The 21,920-nt window shown below is 49.1% G+C and overlaps 1 protein-coding gene across 1 annotated transcript in view; it reads right to left on the bottom strand.

Annotated features, from left to right (window-relative positions):
- Positions 1-21,920, bottom strand: part of AGBL4 (AGBL carboxypeptidase 4) — a 1,423,919-nt gene that overhangs the window by 98,744 nt on the left and 1,303,255 nt on the right. The window contains exon 8 of the mRNA XM_064589176.1: positions 13,021-13,135. Coding sequence (XP_064445246.1) covers positions 13,021-13,135 — 115 coding nt within the window. The remainder of the gene's footprint in view (positions 1-13,020; positions 13,136-21,920) is intronic.

Genomic DNA, 21,920 nt, shown 5'->3' with positions numbered 1-21,920 from the left:
CAATTGTCTCTCAAACGCAGCAGTTTTTCAGCATTACCAATGAGCTAGATTGGATTAAGTATATTTGCACCAAAAGCAAAATAAATATTGCTTTATTTAATGCCACTAAAAGTTGGGATTCAATTGCCCTTGGCCTGAGGTACCCTCTAGCTCTATTGATTGGCCAGTGTCAGAATGCCAGACAGTCTGTCATCAATAGCTCCTGCAAAATGCTTAGCAGGTGGGGTGGGCTCTACTATGGTGGAGATGGAGGAGGGCGGGCAGTGTCCTTTGTCCCAAACATAAGGGATAATTACAACACATCTGCTCCACATCACCACTCCCAGAATATTTAAAGCATTTCCCTCACATTCTCTCTTAGACTATCACAACAAGGATGCAATGTGGGCAGTAAAGGCAAAGAGGAGAATGGATAGAACATAGTGGGGCGCCCGGGTGACTCAGTCGGTTGAGCGTCTGGCTCTTGGTTTCCCCTCAGGTCATGATTTCATGGGTTTTGAGATTAAGCCCCACTTCGGGCTCCATGCTCAGTGAGTGAGATTCTCACTCTCCCTCTGCCCCTCCCGCTCGTGCTCTCTCTCTCTCTGAAATAAATAAGTGAAACCTTAAAAAAGAAAAAGGACAAGACCATAGGTTCTAAGTCAGAAGGACTTGGGTTTGAGTCCCAGGTCTACCACTGAGTAGTTTTGTGACCTTGGACAAATTCATGGGTTTTGTTCAAAGACCTGAAAGCACCAGGAAGGCAGGAACTGAATCTATTTCATTTGCCACTGAGTTTTCCGTTAGGCACACAGCCAGCTCTCCATTAGACTGTATAATTAGAGGCTCAGAAAGCTTAAGTAATTTGTCTGTAGCCCAGCAAGGACAAGTGAGAGAAGCAAGACTTGAACCCACTCTGCTAGCTCTAAAGCCCATGTTCTTAGCCAACACTTTCTCTTAGCAGTCCTGGGAGTCAGGTCAGCATCCAATTGAGAGGACTCATGTGAGGTGAGGGTTGTACGCAACACCCTTAATTTTTAAATGGGGAAACTGAGGGGTGCCTGGGTGGCTCACCTGATTAAGCATCTGACTTTGGCTCAGGTCATGGTCTCAGGGTCCTGGAATCAAGCCCTGCATCAGGCTCCCCTCTATGTGGGGAGTCTGCTTGTCCCTCTGTCCCTTCCCCTGCTCGTTCTCGCTCTCTCTCTCTCTCAGATAAATGAATAAAATCTTTAAAAAAATAAATGAGGGGAGCCTGGGTGGCTCAGTTGGTTAAGCGACTGCTTTCGGCTCAGGTCATGATCCTGGAGTCCCTGGATCAAGTCCCGCATCGGGCTCCCTGCTCGGCAGGGAGCCTGCTTCTCCCTCTGACCCTCCCCCCTCTCATGTGCTCTCTCTCTCTCATTCTCTCTGTCTCAAATAAATAAATAAAATCTTTTTTTAAAAAAAAATAAATAAATGAGGAAACTAGGTCTCAAATGGGGGCTAACACGTAAAGTACCTTCATGCAGATTGACAAAATGTGCGCCCCTCCAAGCTAGAAACAGGTGCCCCTTCTGAGTGGGTGACGTACACCTGCTCTGGCTAGCTGTGGGGTTGGGGGCAGTCCCAGCCAGCCTGGCCCCTTGACCAGGAGCATGTACTGCATGTACATGTGAGGAGGCCCTGGACATTCCCAAGGCCCATAGCAGAGCTAAGATGAGGTAGAACTTCCCACCTCCAAGGGTCAGCAAGATCTTGACCCTGGAATGGTGGCCTGGATGGTGGCCTTTCTGGCAAGGTGGTGGGGTTGGGGGAAGGGAGTACTCAGACCATACCTGGAAAAGGGATCATCTTTAACCTTGAAATTCCTGAGTCCTTTCTCCCAGAACTTACGGCTAGTGGACAAGAAGCTTTGTTGGAGTGCCTTTTCCCTTCCCACGGAGAGCACGTGCTCTGGGGTTTCAGTCTCCTTCCATCCTGTCTCCTGCCTGGCAGCAACATCAGGCTTGGTGGGGAGGGCAGAATTTCCACATGGTGACTTAGGACAATCCTGAGAATCACCAGCCGAAAGGACCCAAGATTTCATAAAACCCAATTCCCACGTCTCAAAGACAGGGAAATGGAGGCCAAGACCACATAGCTATGTAAGAGTAGCATTGGAAGTTCATTCCAGGACCAAGATTATTTTCCCTCAATAACAACACTGACAAGGAGTAAAAAGAACCATTTAACAAGGCCCAAGGGGGAACATTTTCTAAAGGAGTGCCCTGGCCCTTGGGTCTAGGAATCATCTATTTCAACTTCTTAAGTGAGAAAGGGCAAAGGAAACACAAAAGAGAAGAAAAGTCCTTTAGGTCCTCACAAGCTCCGGGAGCCAGTGAGACCCCTGCCCACCTTGTCTAAGCCTGAGAAGTCGCTTAGATGGCAGTGTGGACTCTGGAGCCACACTGCCTGGATAAGATCTTGGCCTTGGCCCCATCTTAGCTGTGTGGGCTCTCTGTGCCTCAGCCCTCATCTGGGCAATGTGGATCTCGCTTACCGCAGAGGGTTGTTTCAAGGATTAAATGAGATCAGTCATGGAAAATGTTGGGGAGACACTGCCTAGTTTGAGATCACGGCTACACATATGTTAACTGGTCTTACAGTTTGATCTTGGTAGGACTGTCAGGGTCTTCCACAAACTGGTCCCCACTTATTCCTCCAGCTTCTTCAACCATGTCCCTAACCTGTATACCACGCAAGGCTCACACATGTTACATCCTATGAACTAATTGCAAAAAGGTGTCCCCTCCTGTGGGCTGACGTAATTCCTCCAAGTCCCAAGGCTGATCAGGCCTGGGCTGCATGCCAGCCTCCACCTGCCTTCTTAGCTGGTGCCTTTGTGCAGTGCGTGAACCTACACTGCGGTCTCTAGCTCTGACCATGCACAAGGGCCATGTCAGACCACTTGCCATTCCCCAAGGCTCAGGCGGCAAGGCTGAGGCTAGGCACTAGGGCTCCAGGCAGCTCCCTGGTTTTGACTCCTGGATTTCCTACTATCGCAGGACCTTGGGCAAGTTATTTAACCACTCTGTGCGCATCAAGTTCCTTGTCTGTAATATGAGGATATTACAAGAACCTACATTACAGGTTCATGGGGTTGTTAGGAGGAAGCTGCCAGTTCAATCCCAACAGGGACTCTTAGTGCAGCAGTAAGAGAATGGCTCTTCCTCTCGATCCCCTTGTTTCCTCTTCCCAGAGGGAGGTGGTGAAACTGATCTGATTGGTCCACTTAAGAAAAGGGGCAGAGCCTGTTGGCCCAGCCCCTCCAGGCAAGACTTGCTGAGATCTGTGACCCCGCTGGGAGGGTCCATTCTGGCCTCCTCCGTCATGTGCTGTGCCTTCTGAGAGGCAACTCACTTCCTGCTTGGCTTGGGGCTGGTGGCAAAGTTGAACTTTGGGGTAAAGTAGAAGGAGGCCAATTTTAGCCACAGAGATAAAGCATGCCTCCCAAATCCTGCTTTTACCAATAATCAAGCTAATTTTGACCCCTACCTTTCTGATCCTTCTACCCTCTTCTAAACTGGTGGGAGTAGTGGGGGGAGTGGGAGCAGGCATATGATGAGTTCCATCTTCAGTGGAAATAATATGTAAAAACACTTACAATAGGGCCCGGTAGCTTGCATAAGTTCAATTAATGTTTGTTTTGTTATCAACACTGTTGTTGTTTAACATCATTCCTTTGTTTTAGAACGTGCTGCCTGCCAATCTCTTCCCCTGGCTAACTCCCCCTCACCCCTGAAGGCTCGTCTCACACAACACCTCCTTCTTGAGGGCAAGCACAGGGCAAAGCCCACCTCAGTTCCCCAGTGCCCAGTACCAAGTGTGTGCTGTGTGAAGGCCTGAGGGAAAGAAGTGGTGGGTGGGGAGGAAGGAGGATGAGAAATAAAGAAGAGGGAGAAGAAATGATTGAGTTGAAAGGCTTCTGAAGCAGAGGCAGACTACCAGCAAAGGCACGGGTGTGAGCAAGAGTGGGCCAGTTTAGGGCCCTGCAAAGGGCCCAGGAAGGCGAGAAGAGCGGATGGAGGGTGTTAGGGCAGGAGCAAGGTGGGCAGTGGGAGATGAACCCGAGAAGGAATTTCCTGGACACTGCGCATGCTTGAATACCAGGCTACAGAGATTAGGTTGCTGATGGCCAACAGGGAGCCTCGGGAGGATTTTACACAGAGAACTAACACTCTTCAAGCAGTGGTTTAGGAACTAAGACCAGAAATGACAAAAGTTCTTGATTCTATTGTTTTGCTCCTCCAGACTCCCCAGCCACTCGTTCTGGGTTACGGTCTCCTCAGAGGCCTGTCTTTGCTGTAGAACCAATTATTAAATTCAACTTGCTATCAACTCTAACTTTGAAACGCTATTCAGCTGCTTGCAGGGACAGAGATGGGGGGCTGCCTCCACAGACATCTAGCCATCTGGCCTTTTCTGTGGAACCTGGCTGCGAAGCTCATTTGAATAATTGGTTTTGGCCATGTGCACTTGTGGGTTAGACACCTAATTACACTGCCAGCCCCAATGTCCTTTCAGCCTCCTTAGAAACATCGCTCAGGTTACATAAAGCAGGAGAGGGCTTCTGGGAGGTGAGGCTGTCTGGCCCCCGTTGTCACTTGCACTTCATCTTGACTAACCACGTGGCTCGCTCACTGTGTGATCTTGAGCAAGTTACTTAGCCTCTCTGTGGCTCGGTTTCTTCTTTGTTCAAAGAGAGAGAGTGATTCCTACCCTGTCTCCATGCCACAGGCTTCTTGTAAGGCTCTAGGGAAAGCCAGGGGAGTTGACTTAGCAGAAATACAAGTGGAGACATGTAGGTTGAGGAGAGCTCAATGTCAGGAAGCAACGTGTGTGCAGGCTGTATCAGGAGAGGTACGCCCCCAGAATGTCGGGGAGCAATGTGTGTGCAGGCTGCCTCAGAAGTATGTCCCCAGAATTAGGCCTGTGATCGTCCCTTCCTACTCCTGCTCCACTAGCTAGCTCTATGAACTTAAGGGACTTTGCTAATCTATCTATGCCTCAGTTTCCTCATCTGTGAAATGAGAATAATGATAGAGATGTTCTGAGGATTAAGTGGAATACATGCAGAATGCCTCGAACGGTGGTGGGCCCCAAGGTTCCATAGATGTCGACTATTCACCACCACCACTGTCACCTTCGTCATCGTCATCATCATAACTGTTCAGTCCTGGACACTAGGCCTTGAAGACAGACAATGACAAACATCTGGAGCATGTTCAGAAGACAGCAGGAAGGAAAGGGAGGGGAATGGATGTCAGATTGCATGTGAAAAGGTACAAGGTTCTGGGGCATGTCCAGCCTGGGGGACAGGAGATGGTAGCGGTTGGACTGGAGAGTGGGGAAGTGAGGGGACACATGGTCTTCAGACAGCTAAAGAGCTACCATGTAAAAGATAGACTAAAACAGAATAATCCTTCGGGGGTAAAGCAGAAGGGATGGGCTGGCAGGTTTAGCCTGAATCCCAACCCTCTCTAACAGTCCAAGCTGGTAGCTTGGTGATGCTTTAGAAGGGCGGGAGCCACCCAGGCCTGGAGGTGGACAAGAAGAGGGGGGCCTGGCTATTGCTCTGGTAGACTACTGAGGGGATCCCGGCCCTGGGTAGAGTGCTGGACTGGAGGTCTCAGCTCCCCTCCTACACCAAGGCTGACGGCACTGTGACAGAGACCCTGAGGACAGGGAGTATGGCCAGGATGGGGAAGGAGGCACAGTGAGAAGAGGGTGGCAGACCTCTTGGTGAGGTGATCCTTGCAATGGGTCTTTGGTTTCCATTTCTGGCGTGATAAAAAGTGCAGTTTTTTGTTTTTTTTTTTTTATAGGAAAGAGGGGAAGCCCCCCCCCTTTTTTTTAAAGATTTTATTTATTTATTTGAGAGAGAGAGAATGAGAGACAGAGAGCATGAGAGGGTTTACACCAGTCAAAGAACAAAGAGAATACTGACATGCACTTTACATTTTATGTAGCTAATTGTATGTTCTATTCCATTTTGGAAAGTTTAAAATGTTTCCTCCTTTGGATGTCGGGGTGGGCAAGGTCAGCCAGTTATGATGCCTGTCCGTGTGTGTGTGTGTGTGTGTGTGTTGGAAATACCTTGCCTGGTATTAGCCTCTGCTGTGCTTAATGATGTTTTGCTGTGCCAATCTCCTTTTTACTGTCTGTGTCTGGTGAATTCCTATATATCTTCCATCCTTCGAGAACACTCCCTCATCACTGCCAGTTAGAGGGAGGCACTGCCTGATTTCAGGACACCGTGCAGCTGGAGGTGAAATCTGTAGGAGGCTAGGGTCAGCTTGCCTAGATTCATAAACCAGCTCTGACCCTTCCTGCTGGGGGGCCCACGGCAAGTTCCTTTCTGCCTCTGTACCTCTACTTCCTTCTGTATTTAAAATGGAGCTATAGAAATAGACTCATCAATACAGAGAACAAATTAGTGGTTGATGACATAGGGGATGGGCAAAATAGGTGAAGGGGATTGAGGGGAGCAAAATTCCAGTTGTAAAATAAACAAGTCCTGGAGATGAAAAGTGCAGCATCGGGAATATAGTTAATAATTTGTAATAACATATGTGGACAGACGGTGATGACACTTACACAGAACGCCGAATAATATATAGAATTGTCGAATCACTGTGTAGTCCACCTGAAACTGATATAATATTGTATATCCACTACACTCAATACAATCGCATAAAATTCTTTCTCCAGTTTTTGACCACTTTTTAAAAATTTCCTTGTGAATTAACTTTAGCTGTCCTTTAGTTTTCTCATAAGTTATTCAAGATTTTCTTATGGATTTCAGTAGTTCCTCATATATTGATTAAGTATTTTCCTACTGTGTTCTTTAGTTCCAGTGTATTCAGTTTTATGACATAAAAATGTTTAGTATGAGAAAGATGGGCTCTACCACTGCCCCCATCCCAGGGCTGTTGCTAGTGTTAAATGAGATGCTCTCTCTAATGCATAGTTAGTCGGCACTTAGACATTAGTGCTATTAGTTGGCCTCTGTGGCCTCACACGCGCACCCCTCTAATACAAACACGGCTTTTCATTGGCAAAGGCTGCCTCTGATTTCCATCTGCTTCCCTAAGGCCCAGCGCAGGGCCTGACACTCAGCAGGCCCTCAATAAACCTTAGTTAAATTGGATTTACTGCACCGGAGCATCCTTGGCTACGTGAGGATCACCAGGGCCAGGAGACACGATGTGGTGCGGGTCCACCGACAGGAGGGCCGTGCATTTCCACCGCGGGGGCTATGGTGCCATGTTATAAAGCTGGATCATTTCTGTGCCACCCCGAGGGGTTTGTGGCTCTCCCCCACCTCCACGCTCCCAAGAAGCACTGAGGTTTTCTGAAGATGAGAAATTTCATAGCATCCTGCTATCTTTTGGGTAACTGCGTATTTTATGATGACTAATAGGCAATTACTATGGTAATATTGCAATTCAGCATGTGTGAGGTTTGGGAAATGAGAAATTATGGGTAACTACTTTGGACTCATTTCTATGGTAACAAAAAGTAATTGTCATTAAATACCAGTTATACTGAGGCTGTACCTGGTAATTATAGATTTTTATGCCCAGAAACATAAATAAAACCAATAAATTTATTCCAAGGTCTATGACTGTTTACTTATACGTGGCTCTATGGAATACACAACGACAAGCACCTAATTAAGAAATGCAAACCCAACACAGAGTTTCATATTGTCATATGGAGATGGAAAGTCTCTTTTTCAAATGCAAGGCAACTCGTGCATTACACACACTCGGAAGGAATCAATCGCAGTGGGGTATGGGGAGGGGTGGGGCTGTCTGCTCTGCCGAGGGAGTGATGGGGAGGAGGAGGCGGCCGAGACAGCGTGTGTGGGCAGCCACATCTGATGCAGGACACTGAGAACTGCCAACCCACCGACTCGACTGTAGACCGACTCAGCCCATCACCCCTGACCCCCAGTGGCCTTCCGACTGCCTTGCAGCTTCTTGGCTCTGTAATACCTGAAGTTACAGGATTCATCCCTCAAGACCTCTAGGCCGCAGACCCCCTAGAACCCTCTGAAGTTACTCACATGGCATCAGTAAGGGTACCATTCTTATTTTTTTATTGTGGTAAAATACACATAACATACAATTTACCCTCTTAATCATTTCTAAGTGTACAGTTCAGTGGTATTACGTTCATTCCTAATGCCATGCTATCACCACTGTCCATCTCCAAAGCCCTTTTTATCTTGTCAACCTGAAACTCTGTACCCACTAAACCCTGACTCCCCATTCCCCCTTCCCTTTAGCCCTTGGTAACCATCATTCTACTTTCTGTGATTTTGACCATTCTAAGTACGTCATATAAGTGGAATCATACAGTATTTGTCTTTTTGTGACTGGCTTGGTTCACACGGTATAATGTCGGCAAGTTCAACCATGGTGTAGCCACACCATTTTTGATAGAGCCTCTCCCCAGTGCTACTACTAAATGGCAGAAGATGACTTCCACCTCATTTTCCTCTTCCAAGGGGGGAGGACGGAAACTGAGGCCAGGGGAGTGGAGTGTCTCGCCCAAGGACAAGAAAGCTCAGGAGGGTGTGGAACGTTAGAGTGCCGTTCTCTGCTTCCAGCTCCAGCTTGTAAGACAAAGGCCGTGTCTGGGGATGCGGAGAGTCCCTGGATATATAATGTGACTTTGAACCTGGCTCTTCACCTTCACAGCCTCAGTTTCCCCTTTGCTCAAAATAATATAATAAAAACTGACTTTCCTTTCTCAAAGAGTTGTTGTAAAGATCAAATGTGGCTTGTAAGTGCCTTTAAACGTGTAATGTCCATACAGTAACAACACGTGGCTGTGCACCCAGAGTCTGCTAAATCATAATGGCAGCCAATCGTGGTAGCCGTGCCACACCAGGGTAAGATCGAGACAAGCGGGTTTAGGAGGCCCTGTAGGTGTAAGTAAAGTGTTGGGAGGGGAGGCATGCGGCCAGAGCTCCTCTGCACTAGAAACTGTAGCTCCAAGCCACGGCACTGTTACTAAACCCCGCCGCTGAGTTTATTTATCCACGCCCCACCCCCCGAAAATACCGATCAGAGGCCCATTCCATGCTGGGCGCTCTGCCAGACTTTGGGGACAGAGGTGGACAACGTCCTGACTTCATGGAGTCTGCTGTCTAGAGATGGAGATCGTCCTTAAACAGTTACATGAATACCCACACGGTTACCAACTGGGGCAAGGGCTAGGCAAGGGTGCTGCAGGTGCCCAGAGAGGCCTATGGGTTGGCATTAAGCCTCAGACTGAGCTGAAAAGAGGCCCGCGTAGTTAGGGTAGAGTGAGTGAGGCAGAGCGTGCAGCTGCCCAGCGTCACTGTCCCACGCCATAGCATCATTGCGGTCTGCTGTGATGTCATCTCAGGCCTGCCGCGGGCTCCCAGGGAGCATGCTGGCGCACCTATAACCAGCCAAGGCCCTCCCGACTCCTCCCGGAGGCCAGGGTCCAGGCGCAGATCCGGGAGTCAGGTTAGCAAATGCTCCTGCCTTCCGCACAAAGAGCATGATCTGTCATGCCGCAGTGGCCATCGGCTGCGCTTAAATGCTATTTTATTATAAATTCCAGAGTATAGGTACTTGTCTTATTAAATACAAGTTGTGCGTGATTAAACCTGGGAAATCTCCTGCCTTTCCTTCCTAGATTGGAATACAGGTCTCTTTAATGTAGAAGAAGGAACGGGAGGGGGGGTGGGCAGGAGGAGCAGCAGGTCCCTGGCCATGAGGGCAGGCCTGTGTCTCATTCTTCACACAGGGTCTGGCATGTCTGGGGTAGGCCTGCTTCCCGGGCTGCTCCTCACAGGCCACACGACCTAGGGCAGATTATTTCACTTTCCTGAGGCTCGAGAGACTGCACATCCTGAGGGGCTGTTGGGAGGGAAAGAGAGCAGGAGAGAGGTGGCGACCTGGCTGTCTGTGTTCCAACCTGTTTCCAGCAATGTGATGAGTTCCTCTGAGGTCTGGTGCTATTCACTGCCCTGGAATTCTGACAACTTTCCTTCCCTCCCTCCCCAAATCCCTTCCTTGCTTCCTTTGCTCCTCCCTCCCACCCTCCCACCTTTCCTTTGGTCCTCAAGCTAACTGGAGTAGATTTTCATTATTTGCAAGCAGAGAAATCTCAGCAAACACCCTCCTTCGCAAACTTGTGTGGGGATTAAATGAGATAAGTGTACGAGTGCTTGACACGGCACCGGGTGGGCAAGCAGAATTCTTGGAGTGGTATTTCTCAAAATGAGTTTAATACCACTGGGGGCTGGGGGAGGGTGGAGGGGGTAGAGGGCGTAAAGGATGGAGGGGGAAACAAGCTGTATAGGAAAAGGATTCCTTGACTCATCTTTGGGAAACACCAGGTACTATATTCCCCTCTTGAGATTCCTATTGATTAGCATATTCAGAACTAAAAGATCTTATTGTAAAAGAACACATTTAATTTCGCTTAACTCTGTGTTTCCCAAACTCGCTCAAACTCCAAACTCCTTTCTCCCCTACAATGCCTAGGCAAGTCCCTCCAGGCATGGGACATGCTGCTGTAGTCAGGGAGGGCTGGCCTGGAGCACCTCTAAGGCACCTTGAAGCTCTCAATCCTGAGTCTTTATTATTATTTTTCACCTTCTCCAAATCTTTTTTTTTTTTTTTTTTAAAGATTTTATTTATTTATTTGAGACAGAGAGAATGAGAGAGACAGAGAGCACATGAGAGGGGGGAGGGTCAGAGGGAGAAGCAGGCTCCCTGCCGAGCAGGGAGCCCGATGCGGGACTTGATCCAGGGACTCGATCCAGGGACTCCAGGGTCATGACCTGAGCTGAAGGCAGTCGCTTAACTAACTGAGCCACCCAGGCGCCCTCTCCAAATCTTTAGTACTGAATTCTCATGATTGACAGACTCTATGTTGCTGTTTTAGCAACAGGATTAATGCCTGTGGTTAGAGATTTGCTCCAGCTCTTATAACGAGAAACACATACTCTCACTAGGAAAACGTTGGGGGTTTAAACTTCAGTAGAGAACTATTTCTGATGGTTGGAGCTCTTTTACCCTGAAATCCCCAAATGAGACAATCTGGAGCTTGAAGACATACAGAAAGCGTCCAGTTCCCCATCACCACCCCAGTGGCCATCGGAAGCCCAGAGAGGGAAGACATTTTGGTCAAGGTCACAGACCTCTTCCCCACGTGCTACCCCTGGACAGCAGATGATGACATAAATCTGTAGAGTGCACAGCATTGACCTCTTTCTGACCACTGCCGCTCTTGTAATTAAACAGAAATGTTAACATAAAGCAAATGGTCTTTCCACCACCATTACCTCGAACAGTGTGCTCTGTCCAGGGAAGGTGGAAAGGCATTGCTCTCAGGCCTGCAGCAAGCCATAAAACCTGCCAGCGCTAATGAACCATCGCTTGAGCCAGTTAAGAGAGGAAGCAAAACTGTCTTTAATTAAGGCATCCTGCATCCCATGGGCTCTCTCTAACTTACACCCAGAGGTATTGGGAAGCCCCTCTGGACCCAGTTGCCATGCTTTTGGAAAGCAGTAAACCAACTCTGTTTAAAAGGGACCTGGCCGGGTATTGAACAATCTGGGTTCTGATCTGAGCTGTACTGCTGACCTTGGGTAAATCCCATCTCATATGTAGCCTTTAGTTTCTTTATCAATGAAGTCAGCCATTTCCTTCACTCATGTTCATCAAATAGTTTTTGAGCATCTACTGTGGGCTGATCCCTGCTGCCAGGCACCATGGACACAAGGACCACAAAGGCTCAGTCCCTGCTCTCTGCTGGCTTGAAGGCCAGTGGAGTCCATGCAATGGATAAATCTTGTTCAATAGGCCTGTGGGTGCTTAGAGGAGGAAGTAACTAATTCTGTTTGGAGGTTTGGGGAATGCTTTCCAGAACAGGAGACATGAGCTGTGGTGTGAAGAAGGGTTAATAAGATAAGGAAGGGATAGCAGGTTCTGGGCAGAGGGCAGCCTTGAGGAAGGTTAGGAATCAGGGACCAACAGGACATGTCTAGGGAACTAGGCTTTGCTTAGAGTGGCTATTAGAGTGGAGGGTGGGAGGTGAGGCAGAATGGTGGACAGATAGGCACCAGGTCAGACAGAGCCTCTCGTGCAAAAGCTGCAAGGCTGAATGTTATTTTGCAAGTTGTGGGACTAATCTGCTCTAAAGATATGTAATGTGCACGGTGAAATTAGATAAATAGTGTTTCACTGGCTGTGTGACTTTGGGCAAGTCTGTTGCCTCAGTTGTCAAATAAGAGTAATCATACTATCTCAGAGGATTCAATGTTCTATTGGCAGATGATCCACTGGGCAGTGAAATTTTAGACTATAAATTATGGTGCTCGGCCAGAAGCAAGAGAGTTCAAGGTCTGAGAGCATGAGTGCGTGTGGGGCGAGCTTCTATGCCCACATCAGAGAGAAATGCTGCTCAGATGACCTGGGATGCCACTCTCCTTCATTAATGTTCTCCAAAAAGAAACACAGAATCAAAATAGTCATTGCTATCACCCCCACAGGATATTCTGCAAAGCACATTTGTCGCCACCATTTCTTTTGATTCTCACCAGTGCCCTGTCAGGTACATGATCATTGCCTTTATTAGGAAACTGATGCTCAGTTTCTCGAAGCCATTTAAAAGGGACCTGGCCGGGTATTGAACAATCTGGGTTCTGATCTGAGCTGTACCCTTTCCAGTAGCTGGAAAGTGAACTCCCCAAGGTTACATGGAAGTGGGTGCCCAAACTGATTCTAGCTCTCCTGCTTCCTGGCCCAGCAAGCTGACCAGAAAATCCCAGCAAGTTACCTCAGGTGGCTATGCATGAAACATCCAAGGATCATTAGCCACATTCTCAAAAACCAGGGTGAAACTTCCTCTAATGAACTCATGGGTAATCTGAAAATTCTTTCTCAAAAATATATCCCCTTTTTCTCCTTGCTTCCATCCCACCATCCCGTGACTACCAGCTTCCAAGCATTCTCCCCTGCCCCTCACCTGTAATTGCCCAGGTAGACTCCATCAGGGTTGAGCATTGGTGCAATCTTGAAGACCAGGTGTTCCCGTAGGACACGGGCAATAGGGTGCTGGCTTATGAGGAAGTCAATGATCCCTAGGGAAGGAGAAGAATCTGGGTTAACCTCAAAGTGTTTCAAGAAGGTGGGAGCACATTTTCCTCAGCTTGGAAGCAGTAAGAGCTCCAAAGGTGATTTTTGGCCTATGTTGTCAACCACTCTGGGTATATGGCTATGGATTAGGTGTTGCCTGGTGAATTTTACAACTATATCTTTGTTTCCAAGAGACGGTTCAAGACATAATTTTGAAGCCCATGGGCAGATGGAAGAGCGTGTGTCCTGCTGCAAAGCACCGTGCAGGCGTCTAAGAAAAGAGCATTTGAGCTGTGCCTTGGAGGGCCCGGATTTTGACAGACAGAGATGGGGGAGAGGCAGGATAGCTCTGAACAATGAATTAAGAGATATTCTCTAATGTCTAAGTGTTGACATTGGATTGGATGATTATGGGGTCAAGGTCTCAGGGATCTAAACCCTCCTGTTGCTGGTGGTCACACCAGAAGAGAGAGAGGAGGAGGAATTTGGTTAAAGTCACATGAGGAGAGGGAGGTTTCTTTGATGTCCCAACTCTGCCCCTTTCCCCACTTTGAGGACCCTCTGTTCACAGATTCTGGGTCTGGCTGTCCTTGCTGCTTCTCTCTGGCACCAACAATTGCCTCCAGGTCACCAAATTTAGAAAAGCGGAATTCTCCATGATTCTCCTCCCACAATCAGGCAGTCCCCAGATCTCTTCCTTGAATCTAGCAGATCTGCCCTGTATCTCCATCCCTTTGCTGCACATCTATTCTAGGCCACCACCACATCTGGACTGAATGACTGTGACCACTTTTGGAACATGTCCTCATCGGTGCAGCCAAAGTCATCTTCCTAAAGTGCAAATCTGAGCCTGCCCTCATTGGCTTCCTTCTGGTGATAGCCTGCATACCTTGACAGGAGAGGGGGTGAGGAAACAAACAACCCAAGTCCTCACCCTTCCCTTTCCTTCTCCACATTTCTACTCCGTCTTCAGAGACCTGGAAAACAATAGGCAAAATGGAGCTCTGGCATTCCATGAAATAACTGTAATGCTGGAAAGCGGTAGGAGGATGCACAACCCTCCCAGAGTGTAGAAGGGAACTCCTTTCCTGCTGGGGAGAGAAGGAAAGGCATCAAGGAGAAAGAAGCTTTGGAGCTGGGCCCTGGGAGATAAGCATGTTTTGACAGACAGGAGGAAGCAGCAGGTTAACTAAGAACAATCCATGGGCCAGTGGCAGGCACTTAGCTCCTGGAATGATAAATGGCTCCACAGCACATCCCACAGCTGTTGTGACCAGTGAGGGACATCTCAGGCTTTTCATTAGGCCAGGGCTCAGAATCCATTGGCAGCCGAAAGCCAGTTGGACATCATTTACTTCTCGACCAACGCGGCAGTAGACCAGATGCCCTAATTTATTTGTTGGTCTTCATATTAAAGCTGCAGTTTGCCAGTAAACAGGCAGGGTAATGATGCCAGGTGCCCTTGTTAGGGGCTAATAATTGCTTAATCTGTCCACTAATTGACCCCTGCTCCCGAAGCAGCCCTCATCAAGGAACCAGCCTGTGCTCAGGGCCTGGCCACGCTGCCTCAGAGAATGGCAGAGAATGGCTTCTGGAAATGGAGTAGCTCATTGTGATCCATCCTCCTTCACAGATGAGCAGATTAATTGGGCTGCCAATTAGGCAGCTAATAAAAGGATGAGAGAAGACAAAGCCAGGCCCAAAGCTGCAGCCATCCAGAGCTCCCTCTCCCATAGCGAGTGTGGGGCAAGGAGAGGAGAAGTTTTAGACTCATCTCTCAGCTGGAGGTCAGATACAGTTCAACAGGAATCATTCCCCTCGATCAGGAAATTGGGAGGAGAGCCTTTGCTTTTGTGAGTTGTGTGTGTGTGTGGGGGGGTGGCAAGTGGAGAGGAACATGAGGAGAAATGTTGGAGAAAGCAAGAGTGGAGAGGAAATGCCGCCCCTGGTCAAAGGCCAAAAGCATCGCATGGACTGAGGAAGCAGAAGGACTTGGGCACCTACATTCGGACCCTAACCAGTTATTAGCTGGAGAAGCTACTAGCTTTCTCTGCCCAGTTTCCTCATCTTGATACAGGAGTAATCATACCCAATCTGGAAGACTCTGCCATGTGACTGGGTTAGAACACCTGTACTAACTGGAATTTGGTTAAAGTCACATACAGCACCTGGAAAAGGTCATGTGCTTCAATCAACTCACTGAGATCGAAGATGGAGAGGCAGCGAGGGTAGAAAAAGCAGACAGGAGTTTGGAACTGGGGGTCCCGGTCTGAGGTTTGCTAGCAACGAGACTTGGGAACAAGGATGCTGAATTGAAGAAGCCAACAAACCAGCCGTCTGAGAACTTGGGTTTTAGTTGTGGCTCAGTTACTGTGTGAGCTTTAAAGACTCCAGCCTACACTCATCTTTCAAGTTAGAAAGAAGTCAGGAATTCCCAAGGACACATTCCACACTGGCAGTCTGGGATTCCATCCTTTTATTCCTCTCCCCCAGAGTAGAAGGATCCTCATCTATTGAGTGAGGAGAATAATCTCCCTCCTGTAGGGAGACACAATCAACCTCCTTAGATCAGTCTCTGTTCCTTTGGTAAACAAGTTTGCTGGGTCCTTTCTTTTGAATTGATTTAGTCAGGAAGGTGGAAGAAAGCAGGATGACGGTAAGACTGGAGGCTTGAGAGGCTGGGGGAGAGGAAGGAAAAGTGGTAGATGATCAGAAATTATAGCCAGGCCACAGAGATCGTTGCCCTGGGCTGACCTCGGCCTGGTCATCATGAACCTCACCAGGCAACCCCAAATAGCTATTCATAGTTATTTCTTCTAGTGTACTTGGTTCAGGTCAGGGTACATGGCAGGTGCTTAATAAATGCCCATTGGTAGACTGGCTCCAGGCATTCATTTGACCTTGACAGAGTATAGGGTTAGCTGAACTGAAAATCACTCATTCTATAAAATTCACAGGGCCAGGTCCGCACCATAAGCCTGGTACTGCAAGATACAGAAGGGGATTCTGCCCTAGAATATGCACAGGCAGAAAGCAACTCCCAGTGTAGTGACGCGCAAAGGCTCAGGTGGGAACAGCCCGGGGAGCCCTGAGAACCCAGAGGGCCTGGGAAGGGGCTGTGAAGAATGAGTTGTAAAGGATGAGTAGAGTGAGCCAGATGAAGGGGTGCCAGGAGAAGGCGTTCCGGGGAATCCTACACAAAGGCTGGAAGGTGAGAGAGAAGGAGGCCCATCTGCCAATGAAGAGCTCTTCAATTCAGGGCATAGCTTCATGATTAAAGGCACAGACTCTGAAACTGTACTATCTGGGTTTGAATAGCTGTGTGGCCTAACCTCTCAGGTGCTCAGTTCCGCATCAGTTAAGAAGGAAAGAAGAAAATTGCCGTGGAGGTTGTTGTGAGGATCTCCGTGAGTTAGTAGAAGCAAAGTGTCTGGCACATAGGAAATGGACATGTGTGTTGTTTGAATCTTTGCTCCCATTTGGTTTGGCTGAAGGTGTGGGGATAACAGGATGTTGAGAGAGAAAGGGAAGAGGTAAACGGGGACTTGCTAGTCCAGCTGAAGGATATGAAGGGCATAGGAGACTACTGCAAAGTACAGGAGCAGACCTGGGCTTCCCCACTGCAGCATGGAATGTGGTTTGGGAGGAAGGAAAAGCAGAGGGCTCGGAGTCCTGAAGGTGGATAGGGTGGAGGTCGGGGCAGACCTAGCAGAGAGCCAGTGAACATAAAAAGTCTTGCAGTCAGGAACCAGGGTCTGACATGGTGCTGACCTGCAGTGACCAAGGCCCAGAAAGTCTCGAGGATGCGGCAGGTGCAGGGGAAGCAGTGTGGATAGATGGTGACACTGATGACGACATTATTTGTCTACCATCCCCAAGAGCATCACCATTCTTCGCTGAAATTACACAGTCCTGGGGAAAGCTGATCCCCAAATGATGGAGATTAAGTTTTGGGTCCCTGGCAGAATGGGACCTCAAAATGGGAAGTAAGTTCAGTTACAGAGAAGTCGGGAAAGTTACATTTCCTGTGCCCCGGGGCTTTGGGGATTAGAGCTTGCATCTGCTGTTCAAGTCTTTCTTTCCCTCCAGACCGTGAGCTCCAGGAAGGCAAGGACAGGTCTACCTCTTGGCCACTATCTTGCCAGCGTGTAGCTCAGCGCCGGGCTCAGGGAACGTCCTCAGTAGATATGTGTGACATGAATGGATAAAGACTGACCCGTGATGTGCACTGTATGTTCTTTAGCTGGGTTGACGTGTAGTTCTCTTGGCTCCATGTACAGGTAGAAAAACAAAGGGTGCTGACATCATTTGCTGAAGGTCTCACAGGGGCCCAGGTGGGATTCTGATCCGGTTCTACTGGCTTCAAAGTGGTGCCCTTTCCATTAAGGCAATAAGAGTCAGGAGTCTATTTGCATGTGATCTGTAGAATGATTTGCATATATGCCTGCAGGATTTTCTCTCTAGAGAGTTCTGTGTAAAGTTTATTGTTGTTGCCTCTAAGAGGCAATATGTTGCAGTGGGAGGAGCTCAGGCTTCAAGTGAGACAGTTGGGGGTCTCTGCGGGACCCAGAGTGTGGGTCACATGAGAGCAGCCACTCCAGGCCTTCCCCTGACCAGGCCCCTGTCTGCCCTGAGCTGAGTCCAAGGGCCTCCAATTATGGAGTCACAGGGAGTCCGGCCCTGAAGAACCTGAGGCTCACAGTCTTGGTTCTTACCCTGCTACCCCCAACCCTGCCCATTTCACAGATGAAAGAAGCTCAAAGAAGTGAAAAGCCCATGACCCCTCACCCCCACCCCAGTGGGTCTGGTTTTGCACTTATAATGTGAGGCTGTAAGGGACAGAGAGAGAGAGAGAGAGAGAGGAGAAGAGGGAGACTAGGGGAGGGATAGAGGGGGGAGGAAGACAGTGGGGGAGGGGAGGGAGAAAGGATCAAAGGTCACCACTTCACCGTAGGAACCATTAGGTTGTGCTTGGTTGTGCTTGGTCCTGGTGGCTGTGAGTGCATGGTGTGTGTATGTGTGTGTGTAGGCGTGTGTGTCTCTCCCCTCTCTTCGTCTTATCGCCCCAGGGTAACCCCGAGGAGTGAGCTCCATAGTCTGAGCCCTGGAGGGTTCCGTGGCCCGTGGCACAAGGCTCACTTAATCCTCATAGCATCCCCCTGAGGACCATATTGCTGCCCCCATTTTGCAGGTAAAGAAACAGAGGCTCCAAGAGGTGGGAACTTGCCGAAGGTTGAGGCCAGCAGGTGGAGGTGGTAGGACTCACACTCAGGCCTGCCCAAGTCCAAGGCCTTGGCTCTGCCCACTTTCCCATGCTGCCCTCCAAAGGGTGGCGGGCCTCGCCCACACCGGCGTACATAAATTCGGGTTTGATTGATTCAATTATGAAGGCTCCTCAGAGGACAAGTGTTCTGCCAATGGCACTTTTCGGTGAAAGTTGCCCCAACAACCCCAGGAAGCTTCAGGGAAAGAACATTCACTCGACCAGAAATCAGACACTTGAGGTCTAGTCCTGGGCAAACCGCTGACTTACAATCCGGTCTTCCTGGTGCAGAAATGAGGAGGGCTCCGCTAACAGCTCCCTCAGGAAAATAGTAAGGAAGGAGGTGGGCGGGGGCACACAGCACAGAAGCTACACACCTGGGTTCGGGTGCCCCGCGGGGGTCAGAGGAACCACACCAGGCGCCTGCAAGGTGCTCCATAGTGACCCTTCTTTAGTGCTTATTGCTGTATTCCAGACACCGTCCTAAATGTTTTATGGCTATGAACTCATTAATCTTTACAACGACCCTATGATGCAGGGTTCCTATTGTTATTTCCCTTCCAAGATAAAGGAACTGAGGCAGAGAGAGGCTATGGAACGTCCCCAGGGTCATACTGTCCTACATGGAACAGCTGGGATCCAATGCCAGGCAGGCTAGCCCCAGAGACCACGCTGACACACACTCTGCTACAGGGTGGTTCCCGAGTTCCTTGGACCTTTCATGTCACGGCTGGAGAATGAGGACAGTTTGGCCTCACAGAGGCCATGAGTGGCGTTGGGGGCAGCCGCGGGGTAACTTGAGTCAGCCATCCAACTGCCAAGTGGAGCCCTGAGGAGATCGAAGCCTTGCCACCTTTACTGCCACCCCTCCAGAGTTCTGTGACAACACGGTTTCGCTCTGCTCCCAGCAGCAGGTGCACCAGCAGCTCGGCTGTGAGGACTGTGCTCCCAGCCAGATGGGGAGGACCAGGCCCCACATGTCTGCTCCCCGCTCAAGGTCACTGAGCCGGTGAATGTGGAAGAAGCATTAACTGAGCTGAAGGTATCTCAGCCCAGGCCTTGGACTCTGCTGCTGTCCCCAGCACAACGTGGGCCGGGGAAGGGATCCAGCCGAGCCCTGTGGGGCTGTGGTCTGGCCTGTCTCCTGGGGGCCAAGAGACCCTTGGGAAAGACAGTGCCTCAGTCTCTCATTGGCAAAGTGGGGGAATGATGGTGTCTTAAGCTGCCTCAAGAAAGGACAAATTGTGTCTCCAGGGACAGTTACAGAGATAGGGAAGGAGGAAGACCAGGACTGAAGAGATGGGGCCCAGGCCACATCCGCCATGAACTCCCTGTGTGATCCTGAGTAAGCTACTTCACTTCCCTGAGCCTCCCCATTCTCGCCTGGGAATGCACAGCAACTGTTGTGGGGTGCCCAGAGTGCACCAAGCTTGGCCCTCTAGCACTTCCCATCCCTGAGTGAGGCAAAAGAGCATGTACAGGCTTGGGAGACCCAGACTCAAAGTCCCCTTCTGCTGTTTACTGGCTGTGTGACCTTAAGTCTCCTATTTTTGAGCTCAGATTTAGAATCTCAGAACCAAAGCGGCCATTCGTCCCTCATAATAGCCCAAGGGGATGAACAAGATAATCCCCATTTTCCAGATGTAGAAAATGACAGAGATCCAGCCCTAGGCCTCAAATAGCTCATGGTTTAAAGGGAAGAAACAAATATAAATCAAATGTGTAACAAATCAGCGTGATAAAGATGACCAGCGGGTAACCACAACGCAGGAACAAAGCAGAGGCTGAAGAGCGTGGGACAGGGGCGCACAGGGGGTGCTTGAAATGAACAGTGGGAGATAGGAGGTGTTTGCCAAGTGGCAAGGCGTGGGCAGAGGAGCAGCAGATGCAAAGGCCCAGTGGTGGGAAGAAGGTGGTCCATTCAGGGTTAAGTTGTATGGGGCGGAGATATAATGAGGCTTGGGCCAGGGAACCTGGCAAGAGCCAGATGGTGGAGGGTTGTGAATGTCAAGGCAAGGAGTTGGAGTTTATATTGAGAAGGTAGAGGGCAGGCATTAAAAGGCCCTGCCTAGGAGTAAACACTGATGGAAATCCTGCGGGACAGCACGGAGTCTACCAACTCGGCACAATCCAGATTCCTTTTTGGCAAAGCAGGCTCAACAGAGAAACACCCGAGCTGAACTCAACTTTTCTAGGTCTCAGGCCTTGTCTGTAATGTGGGATGGTGACCCTGCCCTCTGTCTGCTGCCCACGGAGGAGGTGGGCCCGGGAGTTTGGGCTCCCAGAGCTGTAAGTTTTTTTTTTTTTTTTTTTTTTTAAAGATTTTATTTATTTATTTGAGAGAGAGGGAATGAGAGACAGAGAGCATGAGAGGGAGGAGGGTCAGAGGGAGAAGCAGACTCCCCGCCGAGCAGGGAGCCCGATGCGGGACTTGATCCCGGGACTCCAGGATCATGACCTGAGCCGAAGGCAGTCGCTTAACCAACTGAGCCACCCAGGCGCCCCAGAGCTGTAAGTTTTGACAGTAAGGCTACTGTCTTTTTACAAACAAGGACAAAAGAGTTGCATCCGATCAGCTGGGGGAACAGGTCTGCTGCCAAGTTTAGTAACTGACAGATGGCTGCAAGTAGAAGGGTTGGTAAAACCAGGAGGGACCTGGGAGAGGTTACTGCAAGGACAGTGCTGGGAGGAAAGAGGATGGAAGTGAGAAGGCCAAGGAGTGAGCTGGGGTGACTGCAGCCGGGAGTTGAGACACCCAGCCTCTTCAGAGTGCTCAGCTTTGGGCAGTCCTTACTGTCCCTGAAACCCAGGCTCCTGGCCTGAAAGAAGGGGGGAGGCAGTCCTGTGTAATCACAGCGCTGTATGAATACGAATGGGAAAAGAAGACTCACATCTATTTGCAATAGTGCCTTAGCGTTTACAAAGCAGGTTACCTGCAGCATCTTTTCAGAGCGCCGTGGGGGAAGGGGGCAAGGTCTGTTGTGGGTGTCGGCGGAGTGCCCGGCACAGGACTGGGTGGGTGTTTGCATGCATCTTGCACCAGCTTCACGGCAGCCTTTGGAAATAGGTATTGATATCCCAATTTATTTTACATTGAAGGAAACTGAAATCACACTGCTAGGAAGTGGCAGAGCCAACCTTTGACCCCAAGACAGCCTGATGGCAAAACTCCAGATACTTCCACAGCAGTCCGCTGTCTCCCTCAAGTTATATCATTTCTATGGGTTTTTTTTTAATATTCCTTTGACCTGAAGGACATTTTGAGACTAAAAGGAGATAAATTACTTAACTTCACCAAACTTACATAACCATATGTAAGAATAGAGTTAATATTAATTCCTATGACATAGAAAAATTAATATAATTAAAATAAATTACATTAATGAAAATAAATAATAAAAATAAAATAAAATATGTAAAGTGCTTAGAACCATGCTTGGCGAATAGGTAGTATCACATTTTAGATATGATATACCCACTAGATAGGTAAAAATGCAAGCGTATTGGTGAGAATTTGGGACAGTAGA

This window comes from Mirounga angustirostris, unplaced genomic scaffold (assembly GCF_029215605.1).
Source record: "Mirounga angustirostris isolate CCGP_5_RB_7025 unplaced genomic scaffold, mMirAng1.0.hap1 SCAF_4, whole genome shotgun sequence".
Lineage (NCBI taxonomy): Eukaryota > Metazoa > Chordata > Mammalia > Carnivora > Phocidae > Mirounga > Mirounga angustirostris.
Note: the sequence above shows the minus strand (reverse complement) of the source record. Positions and strands in the feature narration are given on the sequence as shown.